Source organism: Ceratosolen solmsi, unplaced genomic scaffold, assembly GCF_000503995.2.
Source record: "Ceratosolen solmsi marchali unplaced genomic scaffold, CerSol_1.0 scaffold10, whole genome shotgun sequence".
Lineage (NCBI taxonomy): Eukaryota > Metazoa > Arthropoda > Insecta > Hymenoptera > Agaonidae > Ceratosolen > Ceratosolen solmsi.
This window is the reverse complement of record NW_011948412.1, coordinates 16,998,920-17,013,809: the sequence shown is the minus strand read 5'-3', so window position 1 is coordinate 17,013,809 and position 14,890 is coordinate 16,998,920. Positions and strand designations below refer to the sequence as shown.

Sequence of the window (14,890 nt, the reverse complement as noted above, 5' to 3'; positions counted from 1 at the left end):
TTAATAAGAAATAAAAATCCTAGTTGAACATGAGTAATTCATTTTTAACCGTAAGTGTTGCTAAATACATCGAAACTTATCATATGTTGGATGGTTACTCATACATCGATATTGACTCATACATTTGATGTTTTCTGTATATTCAGATTTTCTCCCTGTGAAACTTTACGAATAGAACGTTACACGTACGTACGTTATTTCAGTTAATTTACATTATACGGTCAAAATGAGGCCTTTTGCGAATCAATATTTTAATCAAATTTTTTATACTCTAAAAAATGTTGCCATTATTATATTATTGCAAAAGCTTATAGATTATACTTATCGAAGCATTTTCATATCTTAATAGTACTTATAGTATATAAGTTTGTAAAAATAATATTCCTTTTACAGCTTTTCACGTCTAAATTATACGTTATTAACTAAAAAATTCAGTTATATCAATTACTCACTTCATTGTTTAAATGTAATTAATTAAAGCAATCAATGTACCCATCCAATATGAATAGTTGGTAGTTAAATTTTTCCAGGGTGGGTACAGTTTTTTTGCTTCCAAAATTCTAAACGATACTTCTTCTATTTCAAATCAAATTTATCAAATTTAACTCCATACTCGTAAAACTGCATACTAGTTGAATAACTTAGAGAGTTTAATCTACTGCACCTATTCATTAATTACTGATTGCGTTTCCTTGGTGATCTTTCAGTCAAGCTTTGAGTACAGTATATTCCTATGACAGCCCGATGATTCCGCATTTTATTTATTATACATATCTTGTTTTTCATATTGTTTTTAACGAATATGCGTTCTAAACAAAATAGACATTAAGAATCGAGTGAAACTAAACTTTACACATAATGAAAGATGATAATAATAATCATAATTAATGGTTAATTTTTATTTGTCCATTGATGATATACTAATTGTTAAGTGTAACAAAGCTATGAAAGGCGTTTATTTGTATATAATTTGTATATAACGACATTAAGAAGAAAATTAAAACTTAATAGTCAATTCCTGAAAAATTTAGAGAATATTTTTAATTCAACATATTTTTAATCAAAATTGCATATATATAAATTCTAAATATACGAAGCATTTGTTTTAAAAAATTTAATAACCATTTTGATTAAAGTATATATATATATATATGATAGACATAATCTAAAATTAATGTAAATTTATTAAAAAATTAATAATAATGATAATAATAATGGTAGACAGTTGGTGTATTACATAAAATGCCTAAAAGAATATGACGTCTTTTAATCCTGCGAATGGAGGCATAATATTTTAATAGAAGCAAGATATTCGGGAAAATAAAACGAAGATAGTAAAGTATTCATCTAATCGATTAATATGAATCCTCTATTAGAATGACATGAATATTCGCACAAATGCAGATGCAAATAAATGTTTTTCTCACTCTTTGCTAACAGTCGAAAATTTAGCAGACTTTAACGCCCATTATTATATTATATAGAATTATTTCCGCAATGCATCCGAAATCGCATACATTCTTCCGCAATTTTGTAGATGGCTTATTTGTAGCGCTCCCGTGGTTCTAAATTGCCCTTAGAATCAGGGCTTAGCCATGGACACGCGGATGGGCAATTCCCTTGAAGAAGCAGCGATTACGAATGACTATGATGCAGGTAAGCTCGGCTCCTGACCGCTGCTTCTCATTCCACGAGGGTAAGACCAAAGGGTGCCCGTGACGCGAGGGGAAGTAATAAAACGGAGCCCCGTAGAAAGCGCGAGGCTGAGGTGGAAAGATGGGGATGGCGCGGGACGGTCGCGAAACCGTCATCAGCCGAGGGGCCGTGACGGGCGGGGCGAGTGACACGGCGCAGTCGAGCTCAACCCTCCGGCTGGGATGCAGCACGTCACGGGTATGTCCGCCACCCCGGGCGTTCACTTCGGTCACCATCATCAGCATCAGCAGCCGCCCCAGCAGCAACATCACCATCACCACGGGCCGAGCCTCGGGCTGAACGCGCGACGCGGCCTTTGCAACAAGATCGAATATTACGTCTCGGAACTCGGCCAGTGGTACGTTTGCCGTTGTCCTTTGGTTAGCCTACTTGCCTACGTGCGTGCGTGCGTGCGTGCGTGCGTGCGTGCGTGGGTACATGGATGATGCATAACTGGGTTAATGGATAGAGCCATTGGGGTTGATACAAAAGCCGTAATCTACGTCACGAGATTTGTGAATCGAGTAGTATTTATCGTTATTTTCCGCAGTATTTATTTTCTTTATTTTTCTTTTTGTCTCCCTTTTTTGGGCTCTTCGTGCTGTTCACCAATCTCATCTTTTCTCCCTAATCTGACTTATCTCATCAGACTCGACCTTCGGTTTTCATGTGCTCCACCCCGGAGCTTCGAGTCGTTAATTCAACGCGTTTGATGCTGACTTTTCCAATGCCGCTTACAATTGTACAATATTTATATTTACATTTACCTATCAGCCTCCTTCCAGATCAAGAACTTAATGTCTTTACGCACTACTTTCATTCAATGTCAATTACGGTGTATTTGCTTGATAGTCATCGAATTTTTAATCTATTAATTCATACTTATATTCTTCCATTTACGTTTAGTAATATTTATTGTCATAAAGCATAAATTTTAATTATTATACATGAATATTATGTTGTTTTTATTCGTTTGAAGAAAAATACTTTATCAGCAATCATAATTCGTTTTATATAAATGTTGTAGACAAATAAACGTTATTTATTTTATTTTCTTCTAATATAATTCTCGACTATTGTTTTAATAGGTTCTTTTAATTTTCGTTACTATGAATTATCATAATTTTTATTTCTTATTCTTTTTTAATACATTTAAAAATCTTGATATAAAAAATGAAAATAATTCATAAAGATCACATTCTAAATTTAGTTGCAAAGAGGATATTGTTCATTTTGAAATATCCGATAAAATTTAGAATCATTTTAAATGAAATTATAAGGGATTTATTAATGGCATTTTAGAAATCCGATTTATTATATTAACATTTTATAATGCATAATTTTTATTATGATAAAATTGCAATAAAATTCATTTAAATTTTTCAACCAATAATCTATATTCTTTATAAAAATTTGAAGATCATTATTGTAATATGTGTTTAAATTGACATGTCATTATTAATAATGAAATTTTATTTTATTTCTGTGTAAAAGATTAATGACTACAAAATTATATTTTATTTTACTATAAGCAAATAAAAAATTAAATGGAATATTAAATAACATACTTATACAATTGATTAAAATAAAGACAAAGTTCGGTACAGAATCTTCGAATTTCATTAAAATAAATAAAAATATAAAAATAAACATAAAAATAAATGATAATTTATTTTCATTAGGATTCTAGTAAATATTGTATAATCGAATTTATTATGATTGTACGAATTATTGAATTTGTGCTTTTACAAAAATTTTTTTGTTACTTGAAAATAAGTGTACTTCTTTTGATGTGTTTTTATGCTTTACATAAATGGATATTCAAATATAACCATTTTATAATTTTCTTTTCTTTGACGATTTTGTACGATATATAGTTGATCATTTTTATATAAAAAAATGTATTTTATAAACTTTTATAAATATAATTATGAATATCAAATAAATTAAAAAATCCATAAAGAAATGTTTTAAATTCACTCCATTTTAAGAGTCTAATATTTTTATATAATCTAAAATGTGCATATAATATAGATTGATTGAAAAAGAAAATAGAAAGTCAAATATTTATGTTTCAATTTGGAGAAGTTGGAAGAGTTGCTAATTTACGTTGAATTTCAAATGTCAAAATGATATTTAAATAATTTAAACATTATGTAATTCATCAGTAAAGCCGTAAATAATGTAAATGCCATAATATATATGTTATTTATGAAAAATTAATTAATTTTCTTATTTATATTCTTTTAAGAAAAGTTTTAAAGGTAAATACTTAAAAAGATTCAAGAAAGGGTAACCCTTTAATCAGCGTATAAAAATGAGAAGAAAGTGTAATCGAATACAGATAACATAAAGTTTAAGGATTTATATTTTTGTTCTTATTAAAGGCTTATATATTTCTGTATGAACTATCGAGTTTCAATTAATACCAATTCAATTAATACGATTACCAACATTATCATAATGGCATTAAATTTAAAATGTTTAAAGCTATTATTTATGATATTATGTTTATCAAATAAAAAAATATTTGTAATAAAAAAATTTAATAAACTTGAATATTCAAGATTTCGTGGAAGTTACTAAATTACATCGATAATATTTTCCTCAATAGCTTCTGACAAAAATAATTTAATCAATAATAACTCGTATTAGAATTTAATTCAATCATATCTTTTTAAACTCTTTTCCCGTTCAAATATCTTTCAATGTGAAATATTGAAATAATTTTTTATATTAATTGCTGAATAAAAAATGTGCATTCAAAAGGACACGAAAGAACATTTTACGCCATTAATGAATCATTAATATTGCTTATAGGACAGTGTGGAGAGCAATAATAATGGGTCAATTCTTATCTTTGGTGCTTTGCTTCATGACGTTACTTAATCATCATGTCAACACTTCATATCACATAAACTTACCGACTGGTAAGGCACTTATTCTTTTAATCAAATATTCACAAAAATTCAATTATATAAGTTTAATGGAGGAAAGGGATGGTGATAGTGGTAGTATGTATTGGTGGTGGTGGTGGTAGTGGTGGTAGTGGTAGTGGTGGTGTTAATAATAGTATTAATAATAAAATCGATACTTTTTAAGACTTCTAATTTGTACTAAATTCATTATCATAATTGAGATTCGAGTATGAGCGCGGTAGAGGAGTGTACATTTCAAATGTCAATTTCCTAAAGTGTTCTCTTATATCCAATAATATATCATTCGTTACATTTTCTATTTATAATCTAAAAAACAAAACTTATCTTACTGCCATATAAAAATACATAATTAGTAATACCTATTAGTACTATTAGTAAATTCTTTTTGTTTACTTAATATTCGTCAGTCATTCTGTAAAAGCATTTGATAGCGATTAAAAGAATGCACGTGCACAGTGTTCAAACACTATTCCACATTGCAGGACAAAATTTGCCCCACTACCTAATGATGCTGCTGGTATACACCACATGGATGTCTTGTCGTGGTGCCGGGAAAGGTCTCATTTCCGTTATCAGGGCACGCGGATGGAGGTACCTGCTCTTAGCGCTGATCGACGTAGAAGCTAACACTTTAATAACGTCTTCCCACCAATTCACTAGTCTCACCAGCATTCAGGTAAGTGTTTCGTTAATATAACGAACAATCAAGCACAATATCATTACGCAATTAATCGATACTATTCTTGAAATTTACGATCGACTCGTATTAATACTAAACTTTATATTTTACAACTAAATTTGTCATTAAACGTTTTATGCTCATTTTGATTATGACAAATTTTAATTGTGCTTTTAATTATAAAACCTTTAGTTTTATCGTGCATTGTCACGGACATATTATATACGCGCTGTTTTGTCAATTTTCCACTTGCCACTTGTTTAGAATCCTTACGAATCCGAGACAATAAACTCATAACAAAGTACGATTATCAAACGCCACCGCGCTTGAGCCGAATTTACTTTTTTTAATACACGAAGAAAAAAATAAAGCCGACAACAATAATACAACACTCATAATTACTATAATCATATATATATATATATATATATATATATATATATATATATATATATATATATATAGACATGTTGATTGACAATTTCATATTCATACCAGGAGATATCCAATATGTTACACATATTCAATAATTGAACAATCCGAATAATTCGCTTTTATTGGTAAATTTAGACCTGCGATGTTTTATATTTAATAATAAATTTATTTGTTATGAACTTTTTAATTAAGTTAATAAATTTTCTCTAAAATAAATATATACGTGTATAATTTGTAATCGCAGGTTTTTTATAGATAAAATATTTTAGTAAATCGATAAATAAGTAATATTGTTCGGGATTGGAGCATTTTCCAAGAACTTAAAAAATGGGAGAAGTATAAGCCTTCTAACTCTTGTGTTTGTAAGCATCGATTCTCGAATATTCTACTCTTTGCTTTCGAGTGTCCTACAATATTTCAGCATAGTCACTTCGATTGTAAATTCTCGAACCTTCTAAAATTTATATTTCTGGAATCCTAGAATTTTCTAGAGCTTTAGTCTCTGACGTCATACAAGACTTTCGGCATAGAAACACCTATGCATTGTTGCCAGCTAAGACGCGACGAGCCTCACTATCTTTCAGTAAACTGATATTGCAGTGAACTGCTCCTGCAGTGAAACCCTCTCAGTGAAGACGCAATGGTATCATGGTCTGTCTTAGCAGGACCGCCATGGAACAGTCGGTATCTTTCAGCAGAGCCGCCACGGAACGATCAAGCCTTCAGTGTTGTATTCAACAGGCTTATAGGCTCATTGTGAATCAGTTAATCAAACAGTTATCAGTCATTACGCCATTCGGTCAGCATTTCCAGCCACACACCAGCCACTCATTTTACTCATTATACGTACATAATTTAGGCAGACTCTGCAACGATAAACTAGCAAGCCAATACAGTGAAACCATTATATTTTATAACTGTCAAGTGCTCTATGATTCAAGCAGTCAAGAGTGCTGATTGCATTATAAGACGAATACGACTATAAGAAGCGAAATATTTACGCACTCATAACAGGATTCGGTAAAACAACTGAATTTCTGTGAGTAAAACATGAATCGCGAAACTCCCGCTAACGGCTTTAAAGTGTGCGAAAAGCACCAAGCCAAAAGGGGCATCTCTCAATACGTTACCATCGCATAGCATTACACGAAGAAGTCCTAGAGATTTACGACCTCTTACTACCAATGTAACTATTTACCACCAAGCACACTATATCAAGAGGATCTGGAGATTTACGACGTCCTACCTCGCCACGTAGTGCATGCTAACACCACGTGGCATCTACCATTGAAATGCAAAATCTCACTGATTTTCAACAGCATCTTAGAATCATCATTATTGTGCAGTCTGTAAAATAAAAGGCAATAACCAGCACTATAAGCAAATGTATTTAATTATTGAATAAATGCGCTAATCCTTCCACTTGCGGGCAATCCTCCCACCGAACATCTGGGGGTTTAGTCTAATTCTAGACAAATATATTGATATTTATTTCTTTTATTTCAATGTAATGTTGCTTAAAATTTTCAAACTATAGAAAGCTTTCTACAATAACCGTATAATTGCTTATGTTATATAATAGTTACGTAGAAATAAATTTTTATATGAATATATTTTGGCCTTTACAATGATGAATAAATATTATTTCTTTAACAGAGAAATACAGCATTGCAATACCTTCTATTTACTGAAATGTGAAATTTTCAAAAATACAATTCATTATAAATTAATTCTCTTTGTTTGACATCTTAAAAAATATTTGGGTAAATATATAAAATATCATTCTTTTATTTGGATACTAAAAGTAAAAAACGTACTACATTAAGGAAAAAAATTTTAAATTAACGTATGCATTGCTTTTGTGTACTTAAATTTCACTCTAATGCCATTAAAAATCCGTATCACTGAGAATAAGAATAAGAATATATTAGAAAGTAATGTACATAAAATATACTTGCATATCTTATAACATTTTTATATATTCTGAACTCCAGAAAGTCTTATTGATTTATTGATTTTTCAGTTCATAGATTTTATATTTTTACACTAATTTGCACATTCATAACATAATTACCTTATATATACAATTCCACATAAATGAGAAATTTTTTAATTTTTATAATCTTATAATATTGATACATTATTTATTTTATAAAAGACTGTTTAAATTTAATCGATTGTATTTTATTAAATAATTGTACATACTAATAATTAAATAATTATTATACATTATTATAATACGTTTGCAATATATATACATATATATATACGAACTTAATTCATATGAAAAATATATAGCTAAAAAGTAAAAAAAAGTCAAAGAAAAATACAGTAATAGATGGAAAAATAGGAGTTGAAATGAAAGAGAAAAAAAAAACAGGAAAATTCACTAAAACGTGAAATGTTACCGTAAGACTAATGCAAGTAAAATTCTGATTCTGATACTTTTAGCAAAGTGCGGCTTTAATTTAGGTCAGAGGTACTAAATCTCCGTACTTACATATTACTTGAACACTACCTGAATGTACCCTATTTTTTCCTTATTTCTTTTATTCTTTTGCTCTCTTTACATTTCACACATGCATGTACAAAATATTTTGTTTTAATTTCTCTAAATTATATAAAAAATATACATTAATTAGTGAATAAAATAATATATAATATTTATGTAATGATTATTATTTTTACGTTATTATTGAATTTATTACACTTGCATAATTAATAATACATTAAAGATCTACTACCTTATGTATTAAATATTTAAATGATCTCTCAATTATTTATATACCGTAGTTATTGTCTAAAATCTATCGAATAGGTTTTTTCACTGATGTATGTTAAAATTGTAATTTGTTCTTCTAAATGTTTTGTATACAGTTTTCTTGTCATAATTAATGACCAATAAGAAGTTATATATTATGAAATTATTATGAACTCTTTAAATACGGCTTCTTGAATAAAATTTGTTACCATAGTTATAATTGGCAGAGAGCTTTGAATGAAATTGATGTGACTTTTCTTAAAACTTAGTTTATACATGACAGTATATTTTCTAAATTATTTGCCCTATATTTTTTTTAATTTTAAAATTGACATCCGAAAAAAAATTTACATATCTCGATGTATTTTAGCTTTGAGCGTTGTCGATTTTATTATTTCTTTATATAATTAACTTATTCTTATCCTTATAATACGAACTCGAGGAAATCATTTCCATAGAAGAAAAAATACATTTGAAATACATTATTCACTTGGGATTAAAAAAAAATCAATTAATTTGCATAACTCAAACATATTTTACTATTTCATAAGCGTTATAACATAAAGAAGCAACATTTTTAATTAAATTTTTATAATTATAGTTAAATTGTATATGTTATATTGTAATTAATAAAAAATATAGTTTTATATGTAAAACTATTTCTAATAATTATAATAATTCAAACAACTTGTCAATTAATGAGAGTGTTAAATTGGAATGGTCTTGTACAATAAGATAATAAAATAATTGAATTCGCGTATACAAAAGTATAATTAACTAATGTATTAAAGAAAGTTTATGTAAATTTTCCTAACAAGATATTCAAATAATTGTTGCTCAATAATATAAATGTAAAAATTTTTGTTTCTATTCAATTTTCATGAATATACAAAAAAATGTATTTATTATTATTCTATTAATTTATAGTCTATTAAATTTAGATAAATTATTTAATTGACATGTAATATTTAAAATTAAGATTAATTTAATATTAATATGGTATCAATTAAAATTTCTTTCTTATGCCTTAATACTTAAAATTCGTGTGATAAAAATTAAAAAAATATTTTCATTATTTATCGATTTTTATTTTACTGCATATATATATATATATATATATATATATATATATATATTTATATATATATATATATTTATTTATTTATTTATATATTTATAAAGAATATATGTTATCCAAATTGTATTAGCTCATAAAGAGTTTGTATTGCTCTTACATGCATGATAATTCATATGTAATTTGCATTTCAGTTATTAGATTGCGTGGCGATTCCTGTAGCTTTGGCGCTGTCATGTTTGGTGTTAGGTGTGAGATACCGAATGGTTCACATCGTCGGAGTTTCTATTTGTTTGATGGGAGTTGGCTGTCTAGTTTGGGCGGGTATCGAAGATAATAAGGATCCGGCATCAACTGGTACATTAAATTATTTTGTGTATGCATTAACAATGCTTTATTTGTTTTGATGGGCAGCAATTATTGTAAAAATTGTCTACGTTGTTCATCAATGTTCTTTGAATACTTCAAATAACTGAATTAGCTCGAAATCAATGATAATGGATGATTATTCTTTAATCTAGAAAAACGAATAGTAAACGAATTAATTTGTATAAATTGAACTTTGTTGTTACTGAAAATTTAATAATGATCATTTTAATAAAATTTTTAGTGCACCCAAGTTGAATGTTTTTAATAATTACATTTTTTGTTACTTGACGAATGTATTTTTCTATTTTTTTTTTCATGAAAATTTTATTAACATAATAAAGCTTAAATGTTATATTAATATTTAACATGACTTTTTCGATTAATTATTATTGATTTAATGAATATTTTATGCTTATTTAGGTAAAAATCAGTTGGTAGGTGATATGCTTTGTCTCGGTGGTGCTGTTTTGTTTTCCATTATTACTGTTTTACAAGAATTAGCTGTAAAATCGATTGATATTATAGAATATCTTGGTATGATGGGATTTTTTGGAACTATATTGTGCGGTTCTCAAATGTAAGTTCATCGCACTGTATACTTTATTTATAATTTCATAATATACAATTAAAGAAGAGAAATAATTGATGCAAAATATTTAAATTAATTATTAGTTATGCCTCTTATTTAAATTAAATTTGAATAATGCAGGTTTAAAAAAATTAAAAAAAACTTGTTTTCAGAGCTGTATTAGAAAGGGTACAAATTGAAAGCTTTCAATTCAACAATGTCATCATTATGACATGTTTATTAATTTACTGCATAACACAATTTGTCTTCTACTCACTTATACCAGTCGTTTTATATGAAACTGGCGCAACCTCACTCCAATTGGCTTTATTGACAGCAGATTTCTTCAACATACTTTTCGGCATGTTGATACATCAATATAAGGTATTTATTATTTAAGAATCAATATCTGTTGACTCGATGTTATCTTCACTCACAATTTAGTTTCATCTCAGTTTTATCGAAAGAGCTAATAATGAAAAAGTTGGCTAAATTAAATTATTAATGAATTGCAGTTCCACACGCTGTATTTCGTATCATATCTTCTGACCATGACTGGTATTTACATTTACGCTATTAAAAGGACGCCGATGTCAGGTTCTCAAAGACGACATACAGAGCCTACAGCTCCCGATTACAGGTACTTTTTTTATATATTATATTTATAATTTATTTATTATACTTATTTAAAAATCAAAAGATACGAGTACGATATTAAAATTGTACTTTACTATAAGTCATAAATAATTAAATTAAAATTAGTGGTTATTACATCTTATTTATGTTACTTAAAATTTCTTTTAACAATATATTTATCAAATAAAAACAATTTTATTATCAAATGTTATTAATCAAATGATAGTAAATTAATTAATAATTATTTTATTAAAATCTTGCTCTTCCTATATGAAATTTCGATAATTTCCGTAACACTTGTCTTGAATAAAGAAAATAATATTAAGTTTATTTAAAACAAAAAAAGAACAAAAGATACTTTATAGTAATTTGAGCGCGTAAAAATGCATTTGTAATAAATTTTAGTAAGTGAAATTGCAGGGGAAAGATCTTAAACGTCATATATAAATTGCTCTACTTAATTATTTTTGAAAAAAAAGAATTTTTATCTTACTGTAATAGCCAAATCGTTAGTTGTCAATATTCGAATAAATATCCTTACATACTGCGATCTTGCATCTTTCACCTACGATTTTTCATGCTTTATACTTGCAGCGATGCACGTAACATTTAATAATAATAGGCACATTCTCATATTCACGTTATTAACGACGTTATAAAGTGACATTATTTTAAGACACATGGCGCACCCGGACATCGGCGAGGTTGAGATGGCAACGAGCTCGGGCATGTCCGGGATGAGCGGAACCCTTGACATGCGCGCCTCGACCCTCGGCAGCGAGCGTGAGACGATGGATGCGACGTCACTGCCATTGAGCGTTAGTTCCGACACGGCATTCACATCATTTTACGGCAGCCAGGCGAATCTCAAGGCTAGTCGCTCGACGGCCAGGATACCCTCGAGCACCAATCTCCACGAGGGCCATGGCACCACGCGCTCACGATGTAGCGAGTCAACGCCCAGGTAGAGGATGATGGACTGGGACCGTTACTATGTCTAATATGGACTCGTTATTTCTGGATCTGATCGATTGGTCGTCGTTACGTGCGCAAAATTCCATGCGCCTTGGCGGATACTGCAGGATGAGACATATTCCGAGCACGAAATTCGAGGAGATGAAGTGAATCAAGCACGTGAACGTGCTTCACGCCCCGACACATGCACACGAGAATTTTCAAAGCGAGATCGACTGTTGCGTCCGAAGTCTTGAAATCAATAGAAAATCGAACACCTAATAAATATATTATGGGGCTCTTAATGGTGTATTGATTATATTTTGCCGTCCTTTAAATAGAAACGCCATCCATTTAATAGCTAAACTTACCTGCAATTTTGTTTCTTTGTTTCTAATATTTAATAAACTTTTGAATAAGTAATATACAAATGCGTCTTCCATAGACAGCACCAGCGTATTATCACAATTATGCCCTAAGTATACATAAAAGTGTTATAGAATTTTGTATTGAAGTAATGATTAACGATACTATTATTTTCATTAATTAGTACGAAGTACTTACAAAATAGGATTACTCCATTGAAGGCGATAAAATCAAAGCAGATACATTGTAGATGTCTAATTCTTAAAAGCATATGGAAATAAAAAATTATCTTAATATTATAAATAATAATGAATACAAAGAGCATAATAATTCGGAAAATACTTTACTTTCCTTAAAAGCCAACAAATGTTATAATGAATTATGTAAAATAAAATTTTATTTAATAATTGTCGTAAAAAATTTATAGATAAATTTGAAATAATATTTTTCTCCGCAATGTATAAGAAGTTAAGAAAAAAAAGAAAAAAAAATGACAAGAAAAGATAGAAAATTTTATATTATATTAAATATTTTATTCCGTTGAATGTTTTGAAATTTTAAAGCACAACAGTTTCACATTAACGTCGTCAATGTGTTGTCACAAACTTTATAACATAATTATACTATCTAAAATATTATACAAAATGATAACGTCCTAAATGATAGTACATAGTACTGTTTTCGTTCAATGAAATTTCAGGAGAAGAAATTTGATTAATATTTATTGAATCACACGATTGAAAAAATATTATTTTTAATATGTATCTCATAGTAATAATATTGGATGAGATCGTTTAATTATGTGGAGATTAAAAATTTGTGAAATACATTTTTTAAATCATTTATACGTATAATCTTATATTTTATAATTAACGCCAATTACCGATTTATTTTATTAGACAGCTTAATACATTAAATACTTATTTAGAATATTTCTTTATGAATATTAATATTTCAAGTAATAATGTTTTAAGGGCCTATACTATTTATTTATAAGATAAAAATATCAATGCCAGGGTAGAGATTAAAGATTATGAAATATTTCAAACAGTATCGATACGACAAATGACATCATTTATTCAATTGTAAATTGTAATATTGAACATAATTATTTGATCTACATGAACTGACATTTGAAGAAGAACGAAACATTATAATGAAACGAATACATTTAAAATATAAATTTCAAATATAATAAAAAATTATATTTTAGTATTAATAACAATTTGAAATTAAAATTTTTTTTTTTTAATTTAAAGCATTGATTTGTGGGAATAATTCTATATTTTTTGCTAGAGTATTTTATAATTTCACAGTTTAATCTTCGTTGTTCATAAATTTATGTATTATAGAATTAATTACCTACGAAATAAATCGATATTATTAAGATGTATATAAAGATTTATTCAATAAAATTTTATTTTAATTAAACTTAATATTAAGCAATTAACATAAATTATGATTATTTTTGGCCTCAATTAAGGAAATTTCAATAATTAATTAATGTGCCAAACAACAGTGAGCGTAACTATGATATTAGAAACAGAAAATTTTTTTTTATATTGAGATTTTAATTTACGTTCATTACGCGCAATGAATTTCAAGCATGAATTTATATTACAAAATTTAAACCTAAAGATATAATTTATAGTAAAATATAAAGTAACAATATGTAGTAGAAAAGATATAACTCTCGATAATATCTCATAAAGATTTAATAGTTTCAATATCTTACGTTATACTCCGTCTTATTCATTATGTAATTTTCAATTTAAGAATGTCATTAAAATAAGTATTTATAAAAGCGATAGAATAAAAATTATGTTAATAAATGATTACTATGAAGTTACTGTATTTGTTAATGTAATATGATTATTATTAAAAAAATTTGTGATATTAGGTCATTTAATTTAATGCAAAAATCTTGTTAAATTCATTTTGTATACAATACCTAATGAAAATAAAAGAATTTCTAACAATATGTAAATATTGTTATTATATGCTTCCTAATAAATTATATTATTATATTATATATAAATTATATATTCCGAATAAATTATATGCTTCCTAATAAATTTTCCCAGTACATCAAAATCTAAAATATAATATTTTAAAATACATTTCCGACCTCAGAAACCTTCAGGAAAAATATACCAAAACCTGGTCATTGAATAAATGAATTAACAACAATTGATATACATAATAACGATATGTGCAATAAAAGACTAGAGAGAACAAAATTAAAACAATTTCAATATAGTAAATTTAAATTGACAATAATATGATAAAATATGACAAGCTTGAAATAAATTTTATTCGAGACAGTGGAAATACAATAAAATTGTAAATAAATGATATGGATGAAAATTCTGATTTAAATTGATTTTAATTGACAAATGTAAGCAATGCTACA

The 14,890-nt window shown here is 27.7% G+C and overlaps 1 protein-coding gene across 1 annotated transcript; it reads left to right on the top strand.

The window, feature by feature from the left end:
* The first annotated feature begins 1,775 nt into the window (after window positions 1-1,775).
* Window positions 1,776-12,383, top strand: LOC105361019 (solute carrier family 35 member F2). The gene is made up of 8 exons (XM_011498103.1): window positions 1,776-2,053; window positions 4,516-4,625; window positions 5,117-5,310; window positions 9,779-9,941; window positions 10,374-10,530; window positions 10,695-10,905; window positions 11,037-11,161; window positions 11,834-12,383. The coding sequence occupies exons 1-8, from the start codon at window positions 1,878-1,880 to the stop codon at window positions 12,123-12,125; spliced, it is 1,428 nt and encodes a 475-aa protein (XP_011496405.1). The 5' UTR covers window positions 1,776-1,877; the 3' UTR covers window positions 12,126-12,383.
* The last annotated feature ends 2,507 nt before the right edge of the window (window positions 12,384-14,890 follow it).